Source organism: Vicia villosa, linkage group LG3 (genome assembly GCF_029867415.1).
Source record: "Vicia villosa cultivar HV-30 ecotype Madison, WI linkage group LG3, Vvil1.0, whole genome shotgun sequence".
Classification (NCBI taxonomy): domain Eukaryota; kingdom Viridiplantae; phylum Streptophyta; class Magnoliopsida; order Fabales; family Fabaceae; genus Vicia; species Vicia villosa.
The window spans coordinates 50,181,947-50,206,687 of record NC_081182.1 but is presented as its reverse complement, the minus strand read 5'-3'; the positions used below and the strand labels follow the sequence as shown (position 1 = coordinate 50,206,687).

Sequence of the window (24,741 nt, the reverse complement as noted above, 5' to 3'; positions counted from 1 at the left end):
GTATGTTTCACTTAGTCTCAAAATTTATGAATGACCAGTGTCTCTCTTGAACAAGTTGGATTGTTGCATAGGAAACTTTCTCTGGTCAGGTAATATAGACACTAGGAAACTTGTCAAAACTTCTTTAAATATTATCTTGCCACCTTTAGCTATAGGAAAGCTTGACCTCTAAAACATAAGGTGTTGTAATAATTATAAGGTTAAATTTCAATAACACTTTGATATCACTACAAGAAAATTGACTTTTTGTGACACTCAAAAAGTGTCACTAAAAGTCAATAATCCGTAGGTAAAAAGCTTGCAGACATTGAGTGACGCCCACCCCTAGCGTCAATTATAAGGGGGTGTAATGCTACGGTATAATAAGTGTCACGATAGCTTTTAGCTACGGGCAAATATTTACCTGAATGTCACTATATCATAGGTTAATGTTACAAATATTTCTCTTTTTACCTACAGTTTTAGTTTTAATAGGTGTCACTAGAACTCTGTTAAATAATATTTTTTAATTTACCAAAATATAATAAAATTATAAATTAATTTTTTTTTATAATTGAAGAATATAATATTAAAATTCAATTACTCGGTAAAAATTTTTACAATACATTTTCTATTATTTCAATTTAAATATGACAAATTAACTTAATATTAAAATTAAACTATTATATCAATTTCAATTAAATTCAAATATTTCAATATAGTAACAAAGAATTTCAACTACATTTTCTTATTTTCTGTTTGAATAAGTATAACTAGAAAGACCACTATTTTGTATGAATCTAATCAATGACCAAGTAAAATATTCAAGAGGATTCAACAGAAGCACCAGCTTTCATGTATCTACAATTTTGAATGGTATTGTATCTTCACTTTCATATATTTGAATCTAAATTGTGGTCAATAGGTGACACAAAATCAAACCTCTTCAGCTATAGCTCGTAAGACCTCGTTAACTTGTGGATTTTCAGAAAACCGCATTTGAAGAACAGAAACTAGATTTCCAAGCAAATTCTCTAATGTTGCAACTCTATTATCTGCATTGGAGCTAGAACTAGCATGTCGGGGAAGCTTGCCAAGACAACGCACTCGTCCTCTCTTTTCAGGTCCTTTAACCTTTGAATAAGCATCATTCTTCCAGCTTGTAGAATCTTTGGTGGCTTGAGAATCATGTGAGCTGCCTTCCTCCTCTACCATATGCTTCTTTAACTCTTCCTACATGCAACACAAGTAACTTTTCAAATGTAACTCAATATTATTTCTTGCAACCTATGCTATCAAAACGACAAATAATAACTCAATAGCAAAAAATGGACATTAGCATAACTCAATATTATTTCTTCTTTGACTCTCTATTGCAACCTTTCTTAGATCACGACATTTTAAAATCAAATTCTACATTAAAAGGAGATTTGCAAAATAAGCCAAACGGTTACACATAAAAAAGATCAAAAAATTTTATGACAGACAATTTGCATCAAGTGGCCATAATAGCTACTGTAACAACATCATTGAAAGGTCTTGTAGCTGCCAGGGGAGAGTCTTCTTCTATAGTTAGCTAATGTTAAAATACTAATTCATTTATTTAAAACAATACATCAAAATATATTAAAGAAAGGAAAATTCTTACAATCACATATGCTGCACTTTCAGTCACAATACTTCCATCTTTTCTAGTTCGAGTATCAATGTAAATTTGTGCCCGTGAAGGTTGCACTCCTCCAGCTTTTGTTGTCTAACATTTATAACAATAATATCATTCATCTAGTATGTATTGAGAAATTAATCAAATGTTATTGATAAATACAAACCATTTCATGAATTAGGCTTGGAAGATTCTTGGTTCCCATGCAATGAATGTCCTCATATTTTTTGCGGTTCATTTTGTTCATGCCACTGATTTTCTATATCCGGTAAATATGTAAAGTCAACAATAAAATCAACATATGATAAATAATTTTTATGTGAACAAAATATTAATGAAATTATATATATATATATATATATATATATATATATATATATATATATATATATATATATATATATATATATATATATATATATATATATATATATATATATATATATATATACCTGTCCGTCCTCAGAACACCATTAATGTACTAAATCACGATACTGAGAAGGATCAACCCTTCTATCAGGAATGTAGCTTGCCATTTCTTCTTCTTTCTTACTACCGTCATATCCCTTTGACTTCAAATGATACTTGAATTGCCTCCACTTAATACTCATATTATCCTTTAGTATTTTCTCTGTTCTCTCAGTTAATTCGGGAACAAAACGAAATTTAGTCTGTCAAAGGAACCATTACCAAATCAATAATTTTGTTAGATATATTGCAAGAAAAATTAACAATAACTAAAATGAAATCAAACTTATTATTATTTATACAACACCTGAATTAGTTCAAGCATATCAGTAATATTTTTCTCAGGCATATCACTCCAGCACACATAATTGATTGGAGCACATTGGTGTCTCCTTACCAAACTTCCAATTGCATTCAATAGAGTTTTTCCTTCCCAACCGATAGGATTTCCCATATGATCTACATCAACTAGTATAAAGTTTCCAGCCGGCATGTCCCATACATCTAGCATATGTGAATAACCTCTTGTTCTTTTTTCACCTAAATCATGTATTAACAAATGTTGTAATTAGTACTTGTATTGAAATCTAGTATATCACAAAATAGATTAAATGTTGAGCTTTGCACAGAATTGGGTTTTATACTTACAGTGCGACTCATTATGACTTCCCTCATTTGTGACTTCATTAGAGCTAGTAGTTGATTTCTCTTTTTCTAGTGATTGGTCTTTATGGTGAACAACATTCAACTTTCTCCGTCTCCCCAAGGCACTTGCTGTAATTACGAGATCAAACAATTAGCTTAGTTTCCAAAAAATAAACATGAAGACAAAAGGATGAAAAGTAATTCAAAAGTTAAAGATTGCATGTTTAGTTGTTTACAGAAAGCAATTTTAGCCTTCTAGCCTCAACAACTTGTGTTGGTTCAAAGTACTTATTCATTGACACAAGACTTAATGTGTGAATGATCAAAAGGCAAGTTACAAAAATGACCCCTTTAGGCAGTTGATTCTGCAAACCTTCCACTTTCATAATAACTGTACATCAATATTGGTGGTCAGATAAAAGTGCTGAGGCTAGCCTAGCAATTACAATGATACATTAACACAGGGTGCAGAATAAACCTTTTATGATAATGGCCGTTACTTTGTTACTTCAATATGATGCAACTATTTTGGTTAGAAGTTATTTGGTTGAGTAGATGATAGCCTACGCGCCTGTCATGTCTTTAGAGAGGATTGTGATATTCATTATCAACAATTAAGGACTATTTCTATGAACTCTCCAATAGGAATGGCTAAAGAGTACTGATGCTCAATAGGTAAAACACTCTCCTTTGGATTGAAGATGCTCTAAAATTCTAATAATAACTTCTATTCAGTACTCATAGATTTAACTTTTAAGACTATAAACCACACCACTAACAATCTCAAAATATAGTAACAATACCAAATCTTATTATCTAAACCATCAATTATTCATTTAAGCCTTCTACGATTGCATAAGGATTTATTTACAAACATTCTGTCAACTCTAAATTGATTAGATCAATGTACTAATTCAATGGTAAACTAAACATCTAAATCTCCAAAGACTCTATTTTCTGTACGTTCTCTTCTAATAACTTGGAGTTTGAGTCATATGCATCTCCAAAGATTGAGCAATTTCCTCTGGTGTCTTTCCTTTTATCAACTCAGATACTTTGCTCCATGTCAGCTTCTCCAGGCTACAAAGGATACTTGGAACTAAATCTTTCTATTTTGCATTCATGGTTGAAAATCATAGCCTGGAAATATGAGTGTACTACTGTTTTCCTATAGTTTTATTTTTAATTCAGACTGGTTACCAAAACATAATGAGAAATTCATAGACAATTTCATTACAGCAACCTAGATCTAGTAAGCAACTGGAGTTAAGAAAAGTCACATCCAACTCGATTAAGATTGAGGACCTTAACAATTGTATTAGTTAAGCAATCAAATATTACAATAGTATTTCTCACCAACAATTTCAAGCTTAAATCAATAAACTAGGAGAATATCTACAGAGTTTAGAGTTAGAACCACAGTAAACTCTTCATAAAACAAAGACCCGTGCAAGACAGGTGACATTTATTGATACAAAGAGGGCTAGTAACACATTGTTTAAAACACAGTTAAAATTCATAGATACCTCTCGCTCTCGTTTCCTCTTTTTCTTCAATTTGAAGTCTTCAGCTTTCTGAGAAGAACCATTTTCCTTATCCATAGATACCTGTTATCAGTCAGTTCACATCTTATTAACATACGCGAGCATCCTATTTTGTGGGAGGATAAATAACAAATTATCTTTTCAAAATCTACAATCAAATATCACTTTCTTTTGCTTTCCATAGTCATTCAATGATCAAGAATAGTTAATGGACACTTGATCTTGAATGATTTTAGATCCAAGATTTTGAAACTCTAGTGATCTATCTCTTTCTTTATTACTTGTTAGAGCTTAGTGATCTATCTCTTTCTTTATCTATACAATTATTTCTATCTTTCTCATTCGGCCTCTTTATTTCACAGGAATAAAATTGAGTTTCAATTGGTTGTGTACTTCACTCAAATAGAGCGAGGGATACTTGCTCTGCCAACATTTGATGCAGGGGGTGCAGAGGAGTGAAGACTGACAGTACCGTTCAGAGGTAGAGTTGTAACATGAACCGTAGTATGTAAATACAACTTGTTCAATGTAAATGAAAAATGGTGATACACATATATATTTATACAATAGAGTGAATGAAAAAGCTAGTAACTAACACTATTAGAGAGAGTGAGCAGGGGATAACAGAATTGGAGGCAATTCAGTAAGTGCAAGAATTAAAGGAAGAAAGAAGGAAAACAAAAGGGAATGTTTCTTGAATGCATACTTAACACTATATAGCCCTTCATTTCTAGCTTGTAACCAATGTTATCAAATATCTGCCATGGTGGCGGTATGGAGGATATAAATTTACCCATAATCCGCTATAACAGTGCCGCAGAGTGTCCGGTATGGCAGAATTTCGAGTATCCGCCATGGACTCTATCTGCCACCAATAATGCTATAATTAGCTATTCTATAATTTAAATCCTCAGGTATTATAATACATTTTTCAATTATATGGTTGAATAATAACGAGTAAACAAACAACCATGTCAGTCCTTGAATATGTAATGTCAGTCCTTGAATAGTGTCTCAATCTTTGCTATGTAAATCTATTTCTGCTACTACTTCACAAGTGCAGAGCTGATGAGTAAATCTATTCATATTCTAAGCAGGTTAACAAGCATTGTGAGTAAACTTCCTAACAAAAGCATGTTAAGAGCTTTTCTCAATCTCAAATAATGAAAGTTTTATAAAGGAGTAAAGGTAATTATACACAAAACAGATACTGCGCGGAAAATTTCATCCTATAAATTTAATACAAGGCTAACTATAAGTAGAGTACATTATACTTGGCCGTGCATATTAGAGACAAAAACTGCATAGAAAATACTTGTATCTATGCAATTTAGACATTTTCACTTCCACTTGCTATTCAATCTTTCATCACCTAGTTACAATATTATATTGATTTTCATCATGCATCCTCTGCAATTTTGTTTATAAATACTATTAGTTTTATTTGAAATGAAATTGTTAATATATTTACTTTTGTTTTCATTTTAAGACTTACCACATGCAATTTTTTGTTTGTCTAGTAACTTTGAAGACTATATTTATAAAATAGTACAAACTTTGTAGTCTCTAATTTTTACTTAATGGAACACATAAACAAGCATATACAGAGAGAAGCATATGAATCTTGTTTCGCCACAAGAATGCAATCCACACACAAGGCTTTTATTTTAAAAAAAATACAACACATAAGAAACAAGATATGATAAATGTCAAATTCAAGTTCTTCTACTTCAATCCAGTAATATACATCAACACCAGAAGGGGAGATTATAGTTCTCAAAGATGGCCTTGTAAGAGTTAGCATCAAAACAAAATCGTCGTCCACCAAACGACCGTTGTAATATTGTATTGAGTTTGTCATTGTTCATGCTCAACACTTTCACTTATATCTCTAAATTCTAATACATACATCATACATGTCTAGAACAATGCCACTCTAACCTAAACACATTACACACCAAACTTCTAAACAACTCAAAAATCACCAATCAAATTATGATGGATACCAATATCCACAAAACTAAAATCCGGAAGACGAAGAAATTAAAATTAAGCAGAGATGTAGAAATTGAATCTGAATGACATTGCTGAATAATAAGACATGAATTTAAGAATACTCTCACTATGGTTAACCTAATAAAAACTTCTAATCATTTTTCTCATCTTTCACAAATCATCAAACAACAACAACCACTACACTGTCAATGATGAAGAAAATAAAAACCATCGAAATCGTAAATTGATTTCAGGATACATAAATTAACTACACAAGAAATTGAAAGCAATCGTGAATACATATAGTTATGGTTTCCAATGATTTCAATTACGATAACACAATTCAACAATTACGATTCAGTGCAATTTGAGAGGGCGAGAGAAAACCTTAGAAAGAAAGAGTCGAGTTGTGTGGCGGCGATTGAACAGAGAGTTGATGGTGGCGGTGGTTGAACAGAGAGTTGACGGTGGCGGCGGTTGAACAGGGAGTTGACGGTGGCGGCGATTAAACAGGGAGTTGACGGTGGCGGCGATTGAACAGAGAGTTGACGGTGGATTCTACGATTTCAGATTTACATCGCTTCCACAAGCAAGTTGCAAGCTGAAATTGAAATGAAAATGACATGTTTGTCCTAATTAGTATAAAAACATATATTTTATAATTAAAATTAATTTTTAATTTTTTAATTAGTAATTAGTAAAGTTGAGTTTTGACAATGAAAAAAAAAACTTAAGTTTTACGTTTTTTTAATGAAAATAATAATTTTATAATTTATATAAAAAATATTATTTATTTATAATGTAAAATTATTTAAAAATTTAATAAAGTAAAATATAGCTGTAGGTAAAAGTAATATGGGTGTAGGTAAAAGTAATGTATAAAATTATTAAAAAAATTAATAGAATAAATATATCTGTAGGTAAAAGTAATATGACTGTAGGTAAAAGTAACATGTAGTGACAAAAATTAAGCGTCACTAAATCTGGGTGTCACAGTAGGTCAGTTTTCTTGTAGTGTATGTGAGGCAAAGAACAATAGCAACCAAAATAAATATCCTTTAGCAATAATAACCAATAAGAAGAAATTATAACAGAATAAAGCAAGAAAAGACGAAAGATTTATTTACCCAGTTCGATTAAAAGATCTACTTTGAGGGTGAGAGCAGCTCTCTAATTCACTATACTCAAAAAGTTGATATAAAAGATTACAAACGAGTTACAATAAAATAGCCTTCACCTTCAAAGTTCCCAAGAACAACCCTGAAGGCGCCCAAGAACAAAACCGTATTTTCTACCAAAGTGTTTCACAACCTCTCCAACTTTCATTATATGAATCACTCAAACTCAAGATTTAGAAGTATTTTCCAATCCCCTTAGATAACTCCAAAGGTTTCCCAAAACCCTTGTCTTTTTATTTTTTCCCTTGAGATGACCATAAACCCTATAAACCATAAGATTGTCATATTGTAAAACATTGAAGAGATATATATATATATATTTATAATAGCAAATACCTAACAAACAAAACCCATAACACAACTCATTAATTATTAGAATAAAAAGTTATAAATATCTTATAATATATTTTATATTAATTTAGACTATTTCTAAATTAATATATAAAAAATATTCTAACAATTAAATCACAGTTCCGCAAATCGAACCGGTCAAACTCGAAATCTGCAAAACGTCCAAACTAGATAATTTTGCTGCTTTTCGGCTTCTTAACTTTTGCAAATCTCGAAATATGTTTTATTTCTCTTAATCAACAAAATTTTTAAGGCATACTTCAACAATTTCAACCTCGACTTTAAACCGTTTTAACCATCAATCACCTTACTACACTCTACCATATTGAAAAAGTTTTCAATAATATTCATCAAGTTCAAGATATCCTTGAACCTTGATCTCTCCACTTCCATTCGCGTGTTTCAAATCACCATTTTCTGTCTAGGTAATCTAATAAGCCCACAAGCATGATTTTTCAACCATCGTTGACTCCATCTGCTTTTGAATGCCTCCTTGAAGGTACTTCTTTCTAAATTTTGCAACCCTCCAGCCACATTCAAAGCATAACATCCAAGGCTAGCATAACAGTCCCTTTGAGATGCTACAATCCCCTCATTACCTTATCACGAGTCAGATTATAATTAGAGATCTCTGTAACCGTTCTCATACTACTAGTAGTATCTATAATAAGAAACTCCACCTCAAACTGAATTTTCTCCATTATAGTTTCTAACAGGGTTTATCCCTTTGTTTTTACTATTCTTCCTCTAAAAAAATTCTCTACTAACCAAGTAATCTTCTTTGACATCAACCATTCCCCAAAAACTCAATAACAACTCAGTGATGACATGCATCTTTATCCCTTGTCTTCTGGCGACTTTCCTTAGAACTTTATCCCCAAGACTCAAGATAATGACACTCCTGATCTTATCCACCATCTTAATCTTCTCTAATGGTGTAAGCCTTGCAGGCATCAATGCCTCACCCTTGAAAGCATAAACACACTTCTCTTGAATTAAAAATGCTTGCATATTCTCTTTTTACAACTCAAAGTTCACTACAAGAAAAATGGTTTCCAACGACGTGTTTTAGTGACGTGATAAACATGTGGCAAAAAATTGCATGTTGCGGCGTGTTTATCACGTCCCTAATTTTTTTAAATATTAAAATAATAAATGTAACGTTATCACATGGGAAATCAGACATTTTTAAAAAAAAAGTTGTGACATGTTTATCACGTCGCAACATTTAAATTAAAATAAAAAAAATTAAAATGGTCAAGCTTTTCTGAGGGGGAAATTTGAAAATTTCAAAAGTTATATTGTGACGTGTAAATCACGTCGCAACATTTTTAGAGGGAAAATGCTCTGACTTTGAAATGATGGGGTGCACGTTGATTGACAGACTTTTCTGACCGTTTGGGGTTGCGACGTGATATTCATGTCGTTGATTGGTCTGTAATTTATTACCAATAAATAATATATATGTATAAATAATATCTCCAATTTATTATTAAATAAATAATACACTACAACTAATAAGGGCTTTAAAAGCGCTTATTTTGGGCTTTAAGAGCGCTGCCAAAGCCAGTGCTGCCGTAGGTAACGACAGCGCTTTTGAAACTCCAAAAGCGCTCTCGTAGCCCCCCCTATAGCAGCGCTTTCTCCAGAAAAGCGCTCTCGTATCCCCCTATAGCAGCGTTTTTTCCAGAAAAGCGCTCTCGTAGCCCCCCTATAGCAGCGCTTTTTCCAGAAAAGCGCTCTCGTAGCCTCCCCTATAAGAGCGCTTTTATCTAGAAAAGCGCTCTCGTAGCCCCCCCTATAGCAGCGCTTTTCCAGAAGCGCTTTCGTAGGTTGCGCTTTTTTTATCTTTTATGCTTTTTTTTATCTTAGGCAGCGCTTTTAGTTATAATCAAGTGGTTACAAAAAGTAGGTGCATGTGATCATATTATAACACATCATAATGTTAGTATAATGTGTTTCTGTCAAAAACACAAAGTATAAACGGAATGTATCCGGAGCAATAAAACACAACATATATAATCACACAATTTCAGAAAAATTCATCATAATACCAGTAATTTGAGAAAGAAATTTACCTCGGATGTTACCGAACTCAAGAAAACGCCAAACGTCGAACTAGGCCGGAAAACGATCAAACTTTCACTCTACACAAGCTACCCCTATAGCAAATTCACAAAGTTAGTAACCACCAAGACAAAATCGATTGAAAGAAATTTGAAATACTAACTTTCCTTTTAATTTGCAATCACAGCTATACAAATTTTTTGTAGCCTATCTAAAATTCCGATAAATGTGTGAGATTCTCAACTGTTTAAATTTAAAACTGGGGCAGCAACTACGCATGGCCGATTAACTTTCCAACATCCCACCCCATGGCCGATTAACTTTCCAACTCCTACTTTCGGCTTAACTTTTCTACTTGTATTTTCGGCTTTAACGTGCATTACCACCTAGCTCTATTTATGTAGTAATTTTTTAGTACTGGAAAACCCTCTAAGGTGCTTACCGATCAATTGGTGTTTCGAATAAACCACAAACAAGTGCAATGATAGAAACATGGGTGTGGCAATCAAAATGAAATTAAGTCCCAACTCCCAATTAAACAGGGATAATATAATACAACCTATTTAAAACATAAGAAGAAATGCCAAATTTTTGCACAGATTATTGCTATGTAATGAAACAAGGCAAATATATTTTCCCTACAAAGGCTATCTATTATTCATTCAGTACAGTTCAATCAATAAAGGAAAATCATCCGTAACAAATAAAAGCTTTAATGCAAAACAGAATATCATGTTCAACGTCAACAAACAGCAAAGTTCACAATCATAACATCCTTAAAATTACCTCAGTATGTTAAATAAAAAACAAGAAAAAAGCATTAGAGATTTCAAAAACACATACTTGTAAATTTGTTTCTTCATATGGAAGTCTTATACTGCCACTGATACAATAAAATCAATGTCCCAATAAGCTTGGGTCCCCTATATACTATGCCATATGTTCAAGTTTGACATTGAGCATCTGATGGGTATCAGCATCCCTGACAATACCAATCTCCCTATCCAAATCCCTCTCAACAAGACTCCCAAAGGCACCCTTATGTTTCCCATATAATACAAGAACCCAATTCAGCAACATCCTCTACCATAACCTTAACTTCCTCACGACTCCCCAAAACCTTCAAAACAAGAACATCATCCCCAATTCTACCAACAACACTAGCCTTCAATCCAACATCAATTCATAACAGTTCTAACTTCCAATAACTAAAATTCTAAATTATCAAATAAACTCAATTCATAACAGTTTCTAAATTCTAATACTGGTTCAAAGTTCCAAGAACAGAAATTCTAATACTCAATTCATAACAGTTTCTAAGTTCTAATCATGTCATACAACTGAAATTATAGCAGAGTGAATAAAATTGAATCTGAGTAACAATAAGCAGAGAGAGTGGAAGCTTACAACAATGAGCAGAGAGAGTGCCAAAGTAAATTCATACCTCTAATACCCAGATGAAAGAGATTTTGTTTTGCAGAAGAAGAAAATCGCAACTGTAGGTCTGATTAGGGTTTTTCGAATTCGCTGAAGGGATTTTCGTTAGAGATGGTTTCAATGGTGAACGGAGTTTTTGGCGAGAGGGAGAGAAGGAGATGGTTGCAAGGTTGAATTGCGTTTTTGGCGAGAGGGAGGGAAGAAGATGGTTCCAAGGTTTCTTCGCGTGTGGTCGTTGCAGGAAAGAGGGAGAGAAGTGAAGGAAAAACGCGTGATTTGTTAATTTTGTTTTAAAATTTTTAATTTTAAATAAGCTACAAGAGCGCTTTTCAAAAGCGCCTTTGTAACCATACCTATAGCAGCGCTTTTTAAAATAAAAGCGCTTCGTATCCTACCCCTATACCAGCATTTTTCAAAAGCGCTTTCGTAGGGCCCCTATACCAGCGCTTTTTAAAAGCTCTTTCGTATCCTACCCCTATACCAGCGCTTTTTAAAAGCGCTTTCGTAGGGTCCCCTAACCCATGCCTTTACCAGCGCTTTTTGAAAGCGCTTTCGTAACCCCCTATAAGAACGCTTTTTTTGCGTGTTTTTTAATTTTGTTTTTTGCAAAACCTATACCAGCGCTTTTCCTAAAAGCGCTTTCGTAGGGGTGCTGCTAAAAGACAAATTTGGCATAGTGATATCTGCAATTTATTACGTTGGGGGGTTGCGACGTGAATATCATATGGCAAGGTTGCGACGTGATATTCATGTCACTGATTGGCCTACATAAATGCAATCTTACTCTTCCCGAAACCTAACCTTTCACGTGACAATCTAAAACACTTCTTCATTCTTCCTTCTTCTTCCAGCATTCTCCCACTCTCCTTTATCTTCCTCCATTCTATTTCAATATCAATCTCCATTATAATTTCTAAGGTAACTTCTTGTGTATAAATTGTATTTAATTTCTTTCAAATATTTTGTTTAATTTTTTTTATAATATCTGATTTCATTACCTTTTTAAATTTATTTCAAGATATTGAAGAGATTCCCCTTCCATTTCAAAATCAATCTTCATTATAATTTTTCAGCTAACTTTTTGTCGTATAAATTATATTCAATTTCTTCCAAATATTTTGTTTAAGTTTTATTATAATTTCTGATTTCATTATTTTTTTAATTTTTTTTTTAAGATATTGAAGAGATATTGCAAGAACATTGAAAAGATATTGCAAAAAGAGGCATTTTTGTTGTTTATTTTCTTTTATATTATATTATGTATTTTATTATAATATTTGGATTGTTAGCTGTTTTTTATTTTTTTATTATAAACTTTTCTTTTTTTTTAATTTTTAAACAGAATAATATATATAAAAGAAAATATGAGAAAAACTAGAACATGTTTTTAACGCTCATTTTTTAATATGATCTCTTTGATTTGTAAAACTCTACCAAATCATATATCTTTCATTTAAGTCTTACATGACTCATAAATTTTAACCAATAAAAAAATATGTTAGAAAATATGAGTTAAAGAGTGTGTTGTTAGTTTCTTTTTTTCATATTTTTTCTATGAATATAAACCTTCTTTTATTACGTGACACATAATTTTTTTCAAATTATTATAATATTTTATTTTATTATAAATAAATATTTCTTATTTATATTTATTATTTTGAATCAGAATTAATATTATTGAATCACAATTAATAATAAACCTTTTTATTAGTATTCATTAAATTGATTTTTTTTTAAATATATTTTTAGTGACGTGATTTTCATGTCACAAGTTTGTGACATGAATATCACGTCGCAACATGCTGATTTCAAAAATAAAATTTAGAGAGAAAACAATTGTTTAGTGACAGGATTTTCACGTCACTAATTTCCTGCGTTTTCTGATTCTACTCTGGCATGCCTGCTACAACTGTAAAGTGGTTGATATATGTGCAGAATGATGCGACGTGATTTTCATGTCACAAATTAGTGACGTGAAAATCATGTCCTTAATGAGTTGCCACACGCTCTCCTGCGGCGTAAACAGTCACGTCGCAAAAAATAAGTTGTGACGTGATTTTCCATGTTGTGACATGAAAATCACGTCACTAATGAGCTTCTTTTTTGTAGTGGTTGTTGTCTCCGGAAAATTATGTGATCTCCCATTTAGCCATGGTGCTCACTTGTAAACAATACTCCTTTGTCCCATGGTGGGTGCCACTTGTTGTGATAATGGCAAGGTTCAATTTCAATCAACACTTTGATATGTGAGGCAAAGAACAGTAGCAATTGAAATAAATGACTTTTTCGATTTTCTGATTTTTGACAATCTTAAAATATGTTTTCTTTTTCGTCAACAAATGTATTAAGGTATACTTCTACAGAAGGTTCATAAATAAAGTTGATTACCTCTCAATGGGTTGGGAACTTACTAACCACAACTATTCAATGGTCCATTACTCTTATTAAGAGATACCTTGAGATCAAACTATTTATCAAATACCATATAGCTTCTTTAATCTGGTTTGGCATCAAACATTCATGGCCAAAAATAGAAAACCTTATCATATGACACATTGGTAATGGCAAGAAGATATCCCTATCGTCTGATAACTAGCTTTGCCCATAAAATCCAAGATAATACTACCAACTAATTGAAATTCTTCCAAACTTCTACGGTTAAAAAAGTCATTGAGAATAACGATTGGTTGATACCATATGGCCTATCCGACATGTTACTTTATTGTATACACACCCTTAATATTTTGGTCTTTGCTTGAACAATTTCTTGACATGAATATTGACAGATATAACTTTGTGAATCACTTTGTTAGCATTGCAAATCGTGGTTGGAGCTCTCAACTTAGCAATCTAATATTGACTCTAATTATTGTTATCCATTGGAAAGTATGGTATACAAGGAAGGATATTAGATTTAGCCAAGAAAAAAATTAACTTTGATCGAGAATTGACTCATATAAAACAATTAATTCACAATGTGGCATCTTTTTTCATGGGCCATATGTTCTCTTCCCATCAAAGAATTCGTCATATTCAAGACTTTTCATATCAAGTACAGACCTCCTCCCACTCCTCTTATCATTCAAGTCAACTAGCTTTGTCTGAATTCATATTGTTGGAGCATCTAGAGGTAAATCGGGATTGTCCACTTGTGGATTTTGTAACTCCAGGGGCATCTATTTAGGGGATTTTTTTCTGCTAAATTGGGCATTATAATCTATTTTCAAGTAGAATCTCATGGTATTCTTACCTCTATTAACTACATAAATAGTAGAGTGTCGAGGAATATCTATTTTCAAGTAGAATTTCATGGTATTCTTACCTTTATTACCATAAGGACACATGTTAAGAAACTTACAAATAGAAAGTATAGGTTGAAAAAAACAATGAAACTATTAATTATAAGTTTTTAACTTGTGCCCTTATGACACATGTTAACATCACTAATCTTTATATTTTTAGAGTGATTCATAGCTATCCGTATGAGCTTTCACTAATATTAGCATTGTTCTTTGGTAGCTTATTTCTAAATGATATCCAAAATGGAAGAATTGCCTCCACATAATTAGATCTTTTAGATTTAAATTTTCTCATATATTTTGTAAAGGTAATGATTGTGGGCCGGGACCGATTGAAAAACATATATTTCTTTATTAATCATAATTAGGGGTGGGAATAGGTCAGACCAACAGGGAGGAGCCTACGACCTAATCTATACAGGTTAATGTCAGCCCAGACTTTTTAAAAAAAATAAAAAAGACTTAAATTTTTTTATAAGTCTATTTAGTTAAAAGGCCATGCCACGAGCCATAAAAAAGTCTTCAAAGCATATTAGACCGACCTATTTAAATAAACATGAATAAATTTATCATTAATATATTGTATTTTGTATTTTGAATTAAAATACGAGAATAAAGCTTAATATCCAGAAGAACTTATCCAAGTAAGTTGAATTTTTTTTTTTTTTTGAATAATGTCATAAGTTTGTTTTCATAAGTTCTTAAACAAAATAGTATCACAAAAGTTATGCCAATAGATAAACTCGAATGAGTCAATAAAATATTTTGTTTTATTTATCTTTTAATTTGTTAGTCTATTTGTCATTAATTGAATTGCATATTTATCAGTATTCAAATAAAATAGGCTTTTAAATAGGCTAGTTGACCAATCAGGCTTTCAAAAGTTCTAGACTCAAGTCTAAAAATAAACATACGATAGACTCAAGCCTACATTAATACAATTTGTGGAACTCTCTTTCATAAATGACCTAATCCCTAATTTTATTGATTTTAATTGGGAGTGTCTCCCCATCTCTTTTATGTAGTTTTATTTTTATTTCATCAATAAATTTGTTTTATTAAAAAATATATCCATTGAAAAATGGTTAATTCTTGTAATTAAGTTAACCATAGTTTTGATAAGAATTAATCATATATTTAACTAAATTAATCATATGTTATAAATATGTTATAAGGGTGTACAAAAATGAGATGTACATGTATAATTGTTTTTGTGAAAATAAAAATAAAAAGCAGAGTATTATTATCAAAAAATTTCCAAAATTTGTGTACGTAATATATCATTTTGGATAATGTCAATGAGTGTCTAAGTGATACTCTTTAGATGTTTAAAGTAATAAAAATTTTAAAGATATATGTATTTAATATATTAGAAATTAAAATAATTAACTTTTATAAGTAAATATATCCTTAAAAAAAAATTCTCTCTAAGTACAAGTTATCATGACCCTATCATTTTTTACTAATAGTGACATAGTGTCCTAGTATTATATTTGGTTTTCTAATTATTATTGTAATAAATTCTCTCTAAATGACATGTCTCTATTAATGTTAAATCACGTCATCAATGAAATCACGTCATCAATGAAGTCACACAAAATGTGGTGTAAGCATTCAATCTACAGTTGACGAGCAAAAGTGAATTGTCAACTATATTTTTGTTTCCACTGAAAGCTTTAAAAGGATAAGATCAACATATCAATATTTTATTCATCACAGTTCACTACACTGTGTGGTGTCCTTTGAATCCTCTAAGTTCTGAGCAGACTAGACCAGGATGAGTGCAACCAGGCAGGGCCAGCAGTACGGTTCAATTGAACCACCATCGCATCAACCCACCAACGCTGGAAATTCCAACTCCTCTTCTGATGGTGCGAGGAAGATGAAGAAGGGTCTAAAACCGATGGTACTTCCAAAAAGAGGAGCTGTGGTGAAAAGGGTTTTTGATGGCTTCTTTACTTCCTCCAACACCGATGGTTAGATAGTTACAACTTACAAGTGACTATTAATAACGGTTGTGTTTGTAATTTGTCCAATAAAAAACTTCATGCTAGTAATAGTAATCTACTTGTTTAAATGTTAAATTACTTTATTGTATTATGTTTTTCTTATGATTTGCAAATCTATTTCAATGTATTTCAATATAGTGTGTTCTAAATGATAGAATAAGAAAGTTTGTCATCATTATTATTTAAATAAATGTGAACAATTGTTATAATATGCATATAACTCTCCCACCTTAATTGTAGCTAATAACTTCTCATATATTTGTTGTATATATTTTGACACTAGTGCAGAAAGTACTTTTTACATCGGGTAAAAATTACTTTTTACATCGAGTCTGGACCCGATGTAAAGCCAGGCGATGTAATAAGTCTGAGACATTTTACATCGGGCCAAAGCCTGATGTGAAACATTAGCATACCACATCGGTTGAATTCAGATGTCTGATGTGAAAGATAATGCAATTTTTTTATTAAAAAAAAAATATGCGCCATATTTTACATCGGGTATTCATTTTGCCCGATGTAATAGATGACCTTTTACATCGGTTTTTAGAAAGGCCCGATGTGAAAAGTCATGCCATTTTTTATGCGCCATATTTAACATCTGGGTGTGCATTTTACCCGATGTAATAGAATACATTTTACCTCGGTTTTTAATACGGCCCGATGTAATATTTTTTCTGGTTTTTAGCATAATTTGATTGTTTTTCCAATATTCCCTATTTTAACCTGTAATTTTTTTTACCTAATTTTCAATATAATACACAAATACCACACATACCAATGTAAGGTCGCTACTTTGCACATTTTTCCCACAACACACAGACCACATTTAATTGCACCAAATAGCTAAGATATATGCATATATATTCGTCAAACTATTCAAAAATATTAATTTAGGATACACAAGTGTACAAAATGATAAGAAATGTTTACACACATTTTCTACTACAAAATAAAAACACTAAACATAAAGTTATTCTTTATATAACTCAAAGAAACATTTTGCCCAACGGAGTCGCAAATCATACAAATCTTCTTGTGTTAATTCTGTAGGATCATCAAATACCTACAATACTTAAATGTATAATATAGAGTTATTCTTTGAAAATTATCATTAAGTTGCAAAACGCGAAGTAAATAACAAATTAAAGTTATTTTTTTACCTGCATCCAAGATCCAGTTATATTTGCAGAGACAATGTCCAACATATTTTTCATCACATAGTATCCACAATCATTAGAGTTATGTTGTTTCCTTGTCTACAAATGAAAAACATAATTATTGAATAATCATCATAAAATTAAATATAGAATTATAATTTACATCACACTTACATTGGGCCTATGCCATGTAGCCTTTTTTCTATTGCCATAATTTGCAAATTGATGAACCTCAAAAGCACTAATTAAAAAAAACCATTTAAAGCCACATAAAATATGAAATTACTTATCAATATCAATATAAAAGATAAAGTTTCTTTGAAAAATAAACTTACGTCGAAACAATTTTCTTCGTGTCTTCATCAATACCATGATGAAGTGAACAAAAGACGACCACAATATTGTCTCTTGGACACATGACTATTAATTGCCAATGATCTCTGTACATGTGTATGGAAATACAAAAGTCACATAAAATATCTATGTTATATATCAAAATTAAAAAATAAGAAACAAAATTTCATAAAAACTTACCCATGAATAAGTGGTAGGAGGTGGCAAACTCTGTCTTCCTTCATTAACTTATCTTGTATGTAATTTCTAACCTTTGTTGCAGAACTCGGGACATCGTCATAATGTATACACATAGCAGGGTCCATAAATCCATACACTTCTAATGATGAATTATCAATACATAAACGAAGAATATACCTAAATAATTTTAAAATAAACATTAGATTCAAAGTGATGAGATATATATATCCTATTAATAGATATTGAAAGCAATAAAAAAAGAAAATGTACTTACGTGCACCAAACTTGCAGAATAGACACGTCAAGCCAATGAAAACCCACCAAAAACTCTCTGATACACTTAGCTGATATATAAAAATGGGTTTAATATACTTCACCCCCTGCCAATATAGCGAGAATCGGTTTGCCCCCCTTGAATGATTTTTTTTACATAACACCCCTTATAAAACCCAAATCATGGATTTACCACACCTTCTTACCACACGAGCTGACTTGGCACTGTACCAATGGACACGCTGGCGCTGACTGGACTTCTGTTCTTACTTTTGAAATGAAAAGCGTATGATTACCCCCCCAAATCCTACATTTCCAGCTTAGGGTTATTTTGGCAAAATTAGAAACGAGAAGTAGAAGACGGAAACGATGGTTGAAGACGGCGGCGCAACGGTTGATTCGCCTGAGGTAAGTACTCATCTATTGTTCTTCACCGGTCCTCAGTGTTTTATGTTGTCTTATAACCCGTTTTTGTATGCAGTTGAATGTAAGGTTTGACTGTTTGTTCCACCACGGAGGAGAATTCATGAAGCCTCACGACAGTGAGATGATTTACAGAGGCGGGGTTACGACGCTTATCACCGGTGTACACATTGAAAGGTGGTCTCAGGCTCACATTCAAAAGGTGGTAAGTGGGTGGGGATATGAATCTGGCTCGTTTAGGTTATGGACGAAAATCCCTGAAATAGATCCTAATTTTTTCCAGATTAAAACTGATTCTGATGCTTATGATTTAGCTGCGTTTGCTTGTTCAATGAGAGTAGATGGTAAATTGTTTGTTGAACACGATGCAGATATACACAGTAGTAAACCTAGGTGTGTGAATGAAAGTTTAGAGTTAGAGGTAAGTGATGAAGAGATCTTAGAAGGGATGAATGATAGTGAGGATGAGAGGGCCACAACTCTTGATGATGGGTTTGGATTGGTTGATGTTACTTTACCAGTTAGTGAGGGCCCTCTTGTAGCTGGTTTGTTGACTTATCCTAGTAAGGGTAAAGGTAAAGGTGAGAGTGAAAATAAAGGTGAGGATGATGAATATATAAGTGAGGATTTACTAAGTTCTGACCCTGATGCCTCAGAGGATGAAAAAGAGCATAGGTTTGAAAAGTTTAAGAAGGAGGAGCTTAACAAGGATTACAAATTTAAATGGGGTATGGAGTTTAATACCCTAAATGATTTTAGAGAGGCCATCCGTGAGTGGACGGTTTTAAATGGAAGGGAAATTACTTTTGTTAAAAACGAGAGTTATAGAGTGAGGGTTGAGTGCAAGGCCAAATGTGGTTTTTTAATGCTTTGCTCTAAAGTGGGCCATAAGCACAGTTATGCCATAAAGACTATAAAAGATACCCACACATGTGCTAGGGTTTTGGAAAACAAAAGTGCAAGTTCTAAGTGGGTGGCTAAGGCTGTGGTCAAAAAGATGAGAACATCTGACAAGGTAAGGATTTGTGACATAATCCAAGATATGAGACAAAATTATTCTGTTGGTATCACTGTTTGTAGGGCATGGAAAGCAAAGCTGATTGCCAAAAAAATCATTGAAGGAGATGCAGACAAGGAGTATGCAAATCTGTGGAGGTATGCATCTGAGTTGCATAGGGTCAATCTTGGAAACACTGTGAAGATAAACATAGAGAGGCCATTACCTACCATCCCACCAAGGTTTGGCTCTTTTTACTTCTGTTTTGATGGATGTAAAAAAGGATTTACAAATGGTTGTAGACCCTTCATTAGGGTAGATGGTTGTCATTTGAAGACAAAGTATGGAGGTCAACTACTGATTGCTATTGGAAGAGATCCTAATGATCAATACTTCCCTTTGGCCTTTGGGGTGGTGGAAACAGAAACCAAAGAGTCATGGAGGTGGTTTATACAACTGTTGATGGAAGACATTGGGCAGGACAAAAGAATTGTGTTCATCTCAGATCAGCAAAAGGTAGAGTTCATTTTATCCATCATCCTGTTTATTTCTATTTCATCCTGTTTATTTCTATTTCAATCCTTACTTCTAATGATTGTTTCTTAATATGTTTCAGGGACTGGTTGTAGTTTTTGAAGAGTTGTTTGAAAGAATTGAACATAGATTATGTTTGAGACACTTGTATGCGAATTTTAAGAAGAAGTTTGGTGGAGGAGCATTGATAAGAGACTTGATGATGGGAGCAGCCAAGGCAACCTACCAACAAGCATGGACATTGAAGATGAATGAGTTGAAGGCTGTAGATCCAAAGGCTTGGGCATGGCTCATGGCAGTTCCTACAAAGTCTTGGTGTAAGCATGCATTTTCATTCTATCCTAAGTGTGATGTGCTTATGAATAACATTGCTGAATCATTCAATGCCACTATTTTAAATGCTAGAGATAAACCTATATTGACCATGTGTGAATGGATTAGAAAATATCTGATGAGTAGGTGTAGTAATTCTACTTTGAAACTTGACAAATGGCCACACAAAGTGATGCCTATTCCTAGGAAAAGATTGGACAATGAGGTAGCTATGAGTGGTCACTGGTTGCCTACATGGGCTATGGAAGAGAAATTTCAGGTCACACATGCTTACAACAGGCAAGAGTTCATAGTTGACATTGCTAAAAAGAATTGCACATGTAATTTTTGGGATCTGGTAGGTATTCCATGTAGACATGCTGTTGCTGCATTAGGGTTTAGACAACAGAACCCAGAGGAATTTGTTCATGAGTATTACACTAGAGACAGGTATGCCATGTGCTATGGATTTGCTATTAGTCCAATTAATGGCATTGACATGTGGCCTGAGGTAGAAAGTGAGGAACTTTTACCTCCTAAATACAAAAAGGGGCCTGGAAGGCCTAGGAAGCTAAGGATAAGGGAAAGTGGAGAAGAGGGTGCAAGAAGAAGGTTACCTGGTGTATCTTACAGATGCACCAAGTGTGACAAGGTGGGCCACAATGTTAAGACATGCAAAAGCAAGAGGCAAAATCAAAGTGCAATGAAAAGAAAGGTAATTTATATACTGCAACTGTTTTTGAATGTATCTGGTTATAATATATCTGGTTATAATATACTGCAATTGGTTATAATATATCTGGTTTTTTAAATGCAGAAGAAAATGAGACCAAATGCTAATGAAGAAGGTACTAGCAATGTTGAAAGCCAGTCCGGTCCAATCAATGAAGGAGGGCAACATAATGCTGGAAGCCAGTCTGCTACAATCAATGAAGGAGGGCAACATAATGCTGGAAGCCAGTCTGCTACAATCAATGAAGACAATGAAGATACCAAGACTGATTCATTGTTTGGGGATGTAACTGATGACATGATAAGCAGCATTCCAGACTTCCAATCTCAGGCATCAACAAGCAACAATTACAAGGGAAAGGGAAAGGGAAAGATGATTGACAAGAAACCAAAACCAGTTGTGAGGAGAAGGGTAAGTGAGAGGATAAAGGAGAACTGGTTCAAGAAACCAAAACCATTCGTTGGTCCAGGTTCAAACCCTGAGCAGCCAATTTGTATGGACATTGATGAAGAGGAATCCTCAAAGATTACACCAAAAAGGGCATTGAAGATTGCTGCAAAAGGGCCAGCCAAGCATTCCCCAAAGAAGACATCAAAGGGTACTCCAAAAAAGGGAACTCCAAAGAAGGGAACTCCAACAAAGAAGAATTGACTTTATGTTTAATTTGATTAGCTCTTGTTGTGTATTTTGAGTAGCACATGATTTGTGCACTTATGTAATGTTTAAGTGTGACTGTTATTTTGAGTAGTAATTAGCTTTGTGCTGCTAAGACAACTAATTTTGAGTAGCACATGTTTGCTAAGACATGTTTATTCTCTGTATTCTGAATTATGCCCTTGAGGTGCACTTGTTATGTTAAAGTTTGAGTTTTAGTTCCTTTGTTATGTTAAAGTTTGAGTTTTAGTTCCTTCAATCTTACTACACTTTAATATTACACATTACTTAACAGGTTTCATTGATGTAAAATACACATTTCCAATTGAAATAAAACATAACTCATTTTATTGATATAAATTCACCAAGGTTTTACATCAAATTGCCACCAAAATACACAATGCCAATAAGCACAAAACAGAGAATCAATATAGTCTTCTTCAGCCTCATATTAACACTTGTCTGAATTGCATTCTTCTTCTTCAACTTCTCAATTTTGTTGGCTGCGGTCTCTAACTTCAATGCTAGTATATCACAGCTTTTACAATCTGGTAGTTTCATCCTATGCACATTGATATGGTCTCTGATTTCATCATCCCACAAGAACAATTCACAGCTATTTACAGTCTGCAAAACACAAACACAATGAATAATTGTTCAGTAAACACCTTTCCAGATAACATGAAACAATTTTCCGGATACCTTTCAAAATGATATTGAACAATTTTCCAGAAAATAAATAAGCATACTTACCCCAGCATTGCGGCATTTCCAGAACTTGCGATTGCGATTTTGAACCGTGTTGGCCACCCATAACTTCATTGGTCTGTCACAGCCACATCTGGGTAAATCTGGATTTTGAAACGAATTAACACTGCTACACGAGTTGCCTTGCGCCATGGGTGAGTGAAGAAAACGAATATGGGATTAATGAAGATGGAGAAGGCGCGATGAGGGAGAGGGTAGCGATGATGGACGCGAAGCAAGAGCAGGAAAGGGGGAAGTTATGAACGACGATGGAAAGGGGGAAGATGAACCCTAATTTTATGGTAGTGGATACAGTCAGCGCCAGCGTGTCCATTGGTACAGTGCCAAGTCAGCTCGTGTGGTAAGAAGGTGTGGTAAATCCATGATTTGGGTTTTATAAGGGGTGTTATGTAAAAAAAAAATCATTCAAGGGGGGCAAACCGATTCTCGCTATATTGGCAGGGGGATGAAGTATATTAAACCCTATAAAAATTAATGGCAGATTTACAATGACTTAATTCGATTTCCAAGTGTCTGTCAGCCATTTTCACAACCATGAGTAGCAATCTCTGAACATCGTCATCTTCCACACCTTTTGTGCTTCCTTTTGCAGCTGAACAACTTCCTTTTCCGCTTCCTTCGACAACTTCCATTTTTTCAATGCATTTATTATCATCTGTGCTTTGCGATAAACCCATAGACTTAAGTGTCTCCATAAAAGATTGTTGCATTGCCTTACGCTCTTCAGCCAACTTTTGATCAAAATCAGCTTTAAGTTGTTCAAGTTGTTGAGTTACATCTATATGTTGTCCTTGACGTGAAGACGACCTTCCAAAGTAAGTTCTTTGTTTATGGTGCTTTCCAACACCACGAACACGACCTCCTTTGACAGATGTTCCAATGGCCGCTGTTAAGATATCGTTACGTCCATGTGGAACAAAGACATATTTTTCAGCTTCTTCAACCAGAGAGTCCTACAAAATTCAAAAACCACAACTAATTTCAATAGTTTTTATCAATCACAAATATAATGATACTTGAAATAATTTCCAAATTTTACTGACAATTTTCTCTACAACAGTTTGTGTAGACTTTGATATGTATTCTCCCCCTTTCTTTTGTCGTGCTCTCTTCCATAACTCATGGCGTGACGGTGGAGATGGACTACCATTATCATCTAATGTAGAATCATCTCTCGATGATTTCTTTTCATTTTTAATTGTCTCCTCAAGCATGCGATACCCTCCACGAGATAATACATGAGGGTATACATTCTTAGCCACATTTTCCCTACCCTTTCGAATTTTTTCCTATTAATTATAAAATCATAAAGTTATCATTAAACATAATAAAAAAAATGTAAAAAAATCAAATATAACTCCTACTAACCTTAAATTCGGGGGTATCTCGAGACTTCAGAAACTCTTCCCATACTTCTTTTTTAATATATGGATACCTGACATGTGCAGGAGCGAGATCGTTTTTGGGATTATTAACATATTCGTCTGTGAGTTGTGTCTTAAAACCTCTCCATCTCTCTCCCGCATATTTAATTCATTCCTTCTTCAACGGATCCTTGATTTTACCATCCTTGTCTTTAACACACCAATCTGGAATAGTGAAATGAGCCTACACATGCAATATATGGCATATGTTGTTAGTATATACGTGATTATAAAATATAATAAAGTGTTGAATTTAAAATACCTGAACATCAACCCATATAGCGTCTTTTATCC

At 33.2% G+C, this 24,741-nt stretch overlaps 2 protein-coding genes across 3 annotated transcripts; both read right to left on the bottom strand.

The window, feature by feature from the left end:
• Nucleotides 1–642: 642 nt before the first annotated feature.
• Nucleotides 643–7,042, bottom strand: LOC131661366 (uncharacterized). Of its 2 annotated transcripts, XR_009301182.1 has the most exons (8): nt 6,682–7,042; nt 4,282–4,362; nt 2,759–2,884; nt 2,418–2,650; nt 2,095–2,313; nt 1,809–1,901; nt 1,628–1,732; nt 643–1,212 (listed from the first exon to the last, which is right to left on the bottom strand). XR_009301182.1 is itself a non-coding variant. In XM_058930895.1 (6 exons), the coding sequence occupies exons 4-6, from the start codon at nt 1,887–1,889 to the stop codon at nt 916–918; spliced, it is 483 nt and encodes a 160-aa protein (XP_058786878.1). In that variant the 5' UTR covers nt 1,890–1,901; nt 2,095–2,313; nt 2,418–2,650; nt 2,759–3,491; the 3' UTR covers nt 643–915. The 2 variants fall into 2 exon arrangements, 1 of the variants encoding a protein (XP_058786878.1); XM_058930895.1 differs by lacking the exons at nt 4,282–4,362; nt 6,682–7,042 and having other exon boundaries at nt 2,759–3,491.
• A 15,585-nt stretch (nt 7,043–22,627) lies between these two features.
• Nucleotides 22,628–23,305, bottom strand: LOC131658020 (uncharacterized). The gene is made up of 2 exons (XM_058927356.1): nt 23,009–23,305; nt 22,628–22,882 (listed from the first exon to the last, which is right to left on the bottom strand). Exons 1-2 carry the CDS (start codon nt 23,153–23,155, stop codon nt 22,628–22,630), a joined length of 402 nt encoding a protein of 133 aa, XP_058783339.1. The 5' UTR covers nt 23,156–23,305.
• Nucleotides 23,306–24,741: the final 1,436 nt, after the last annotated feature.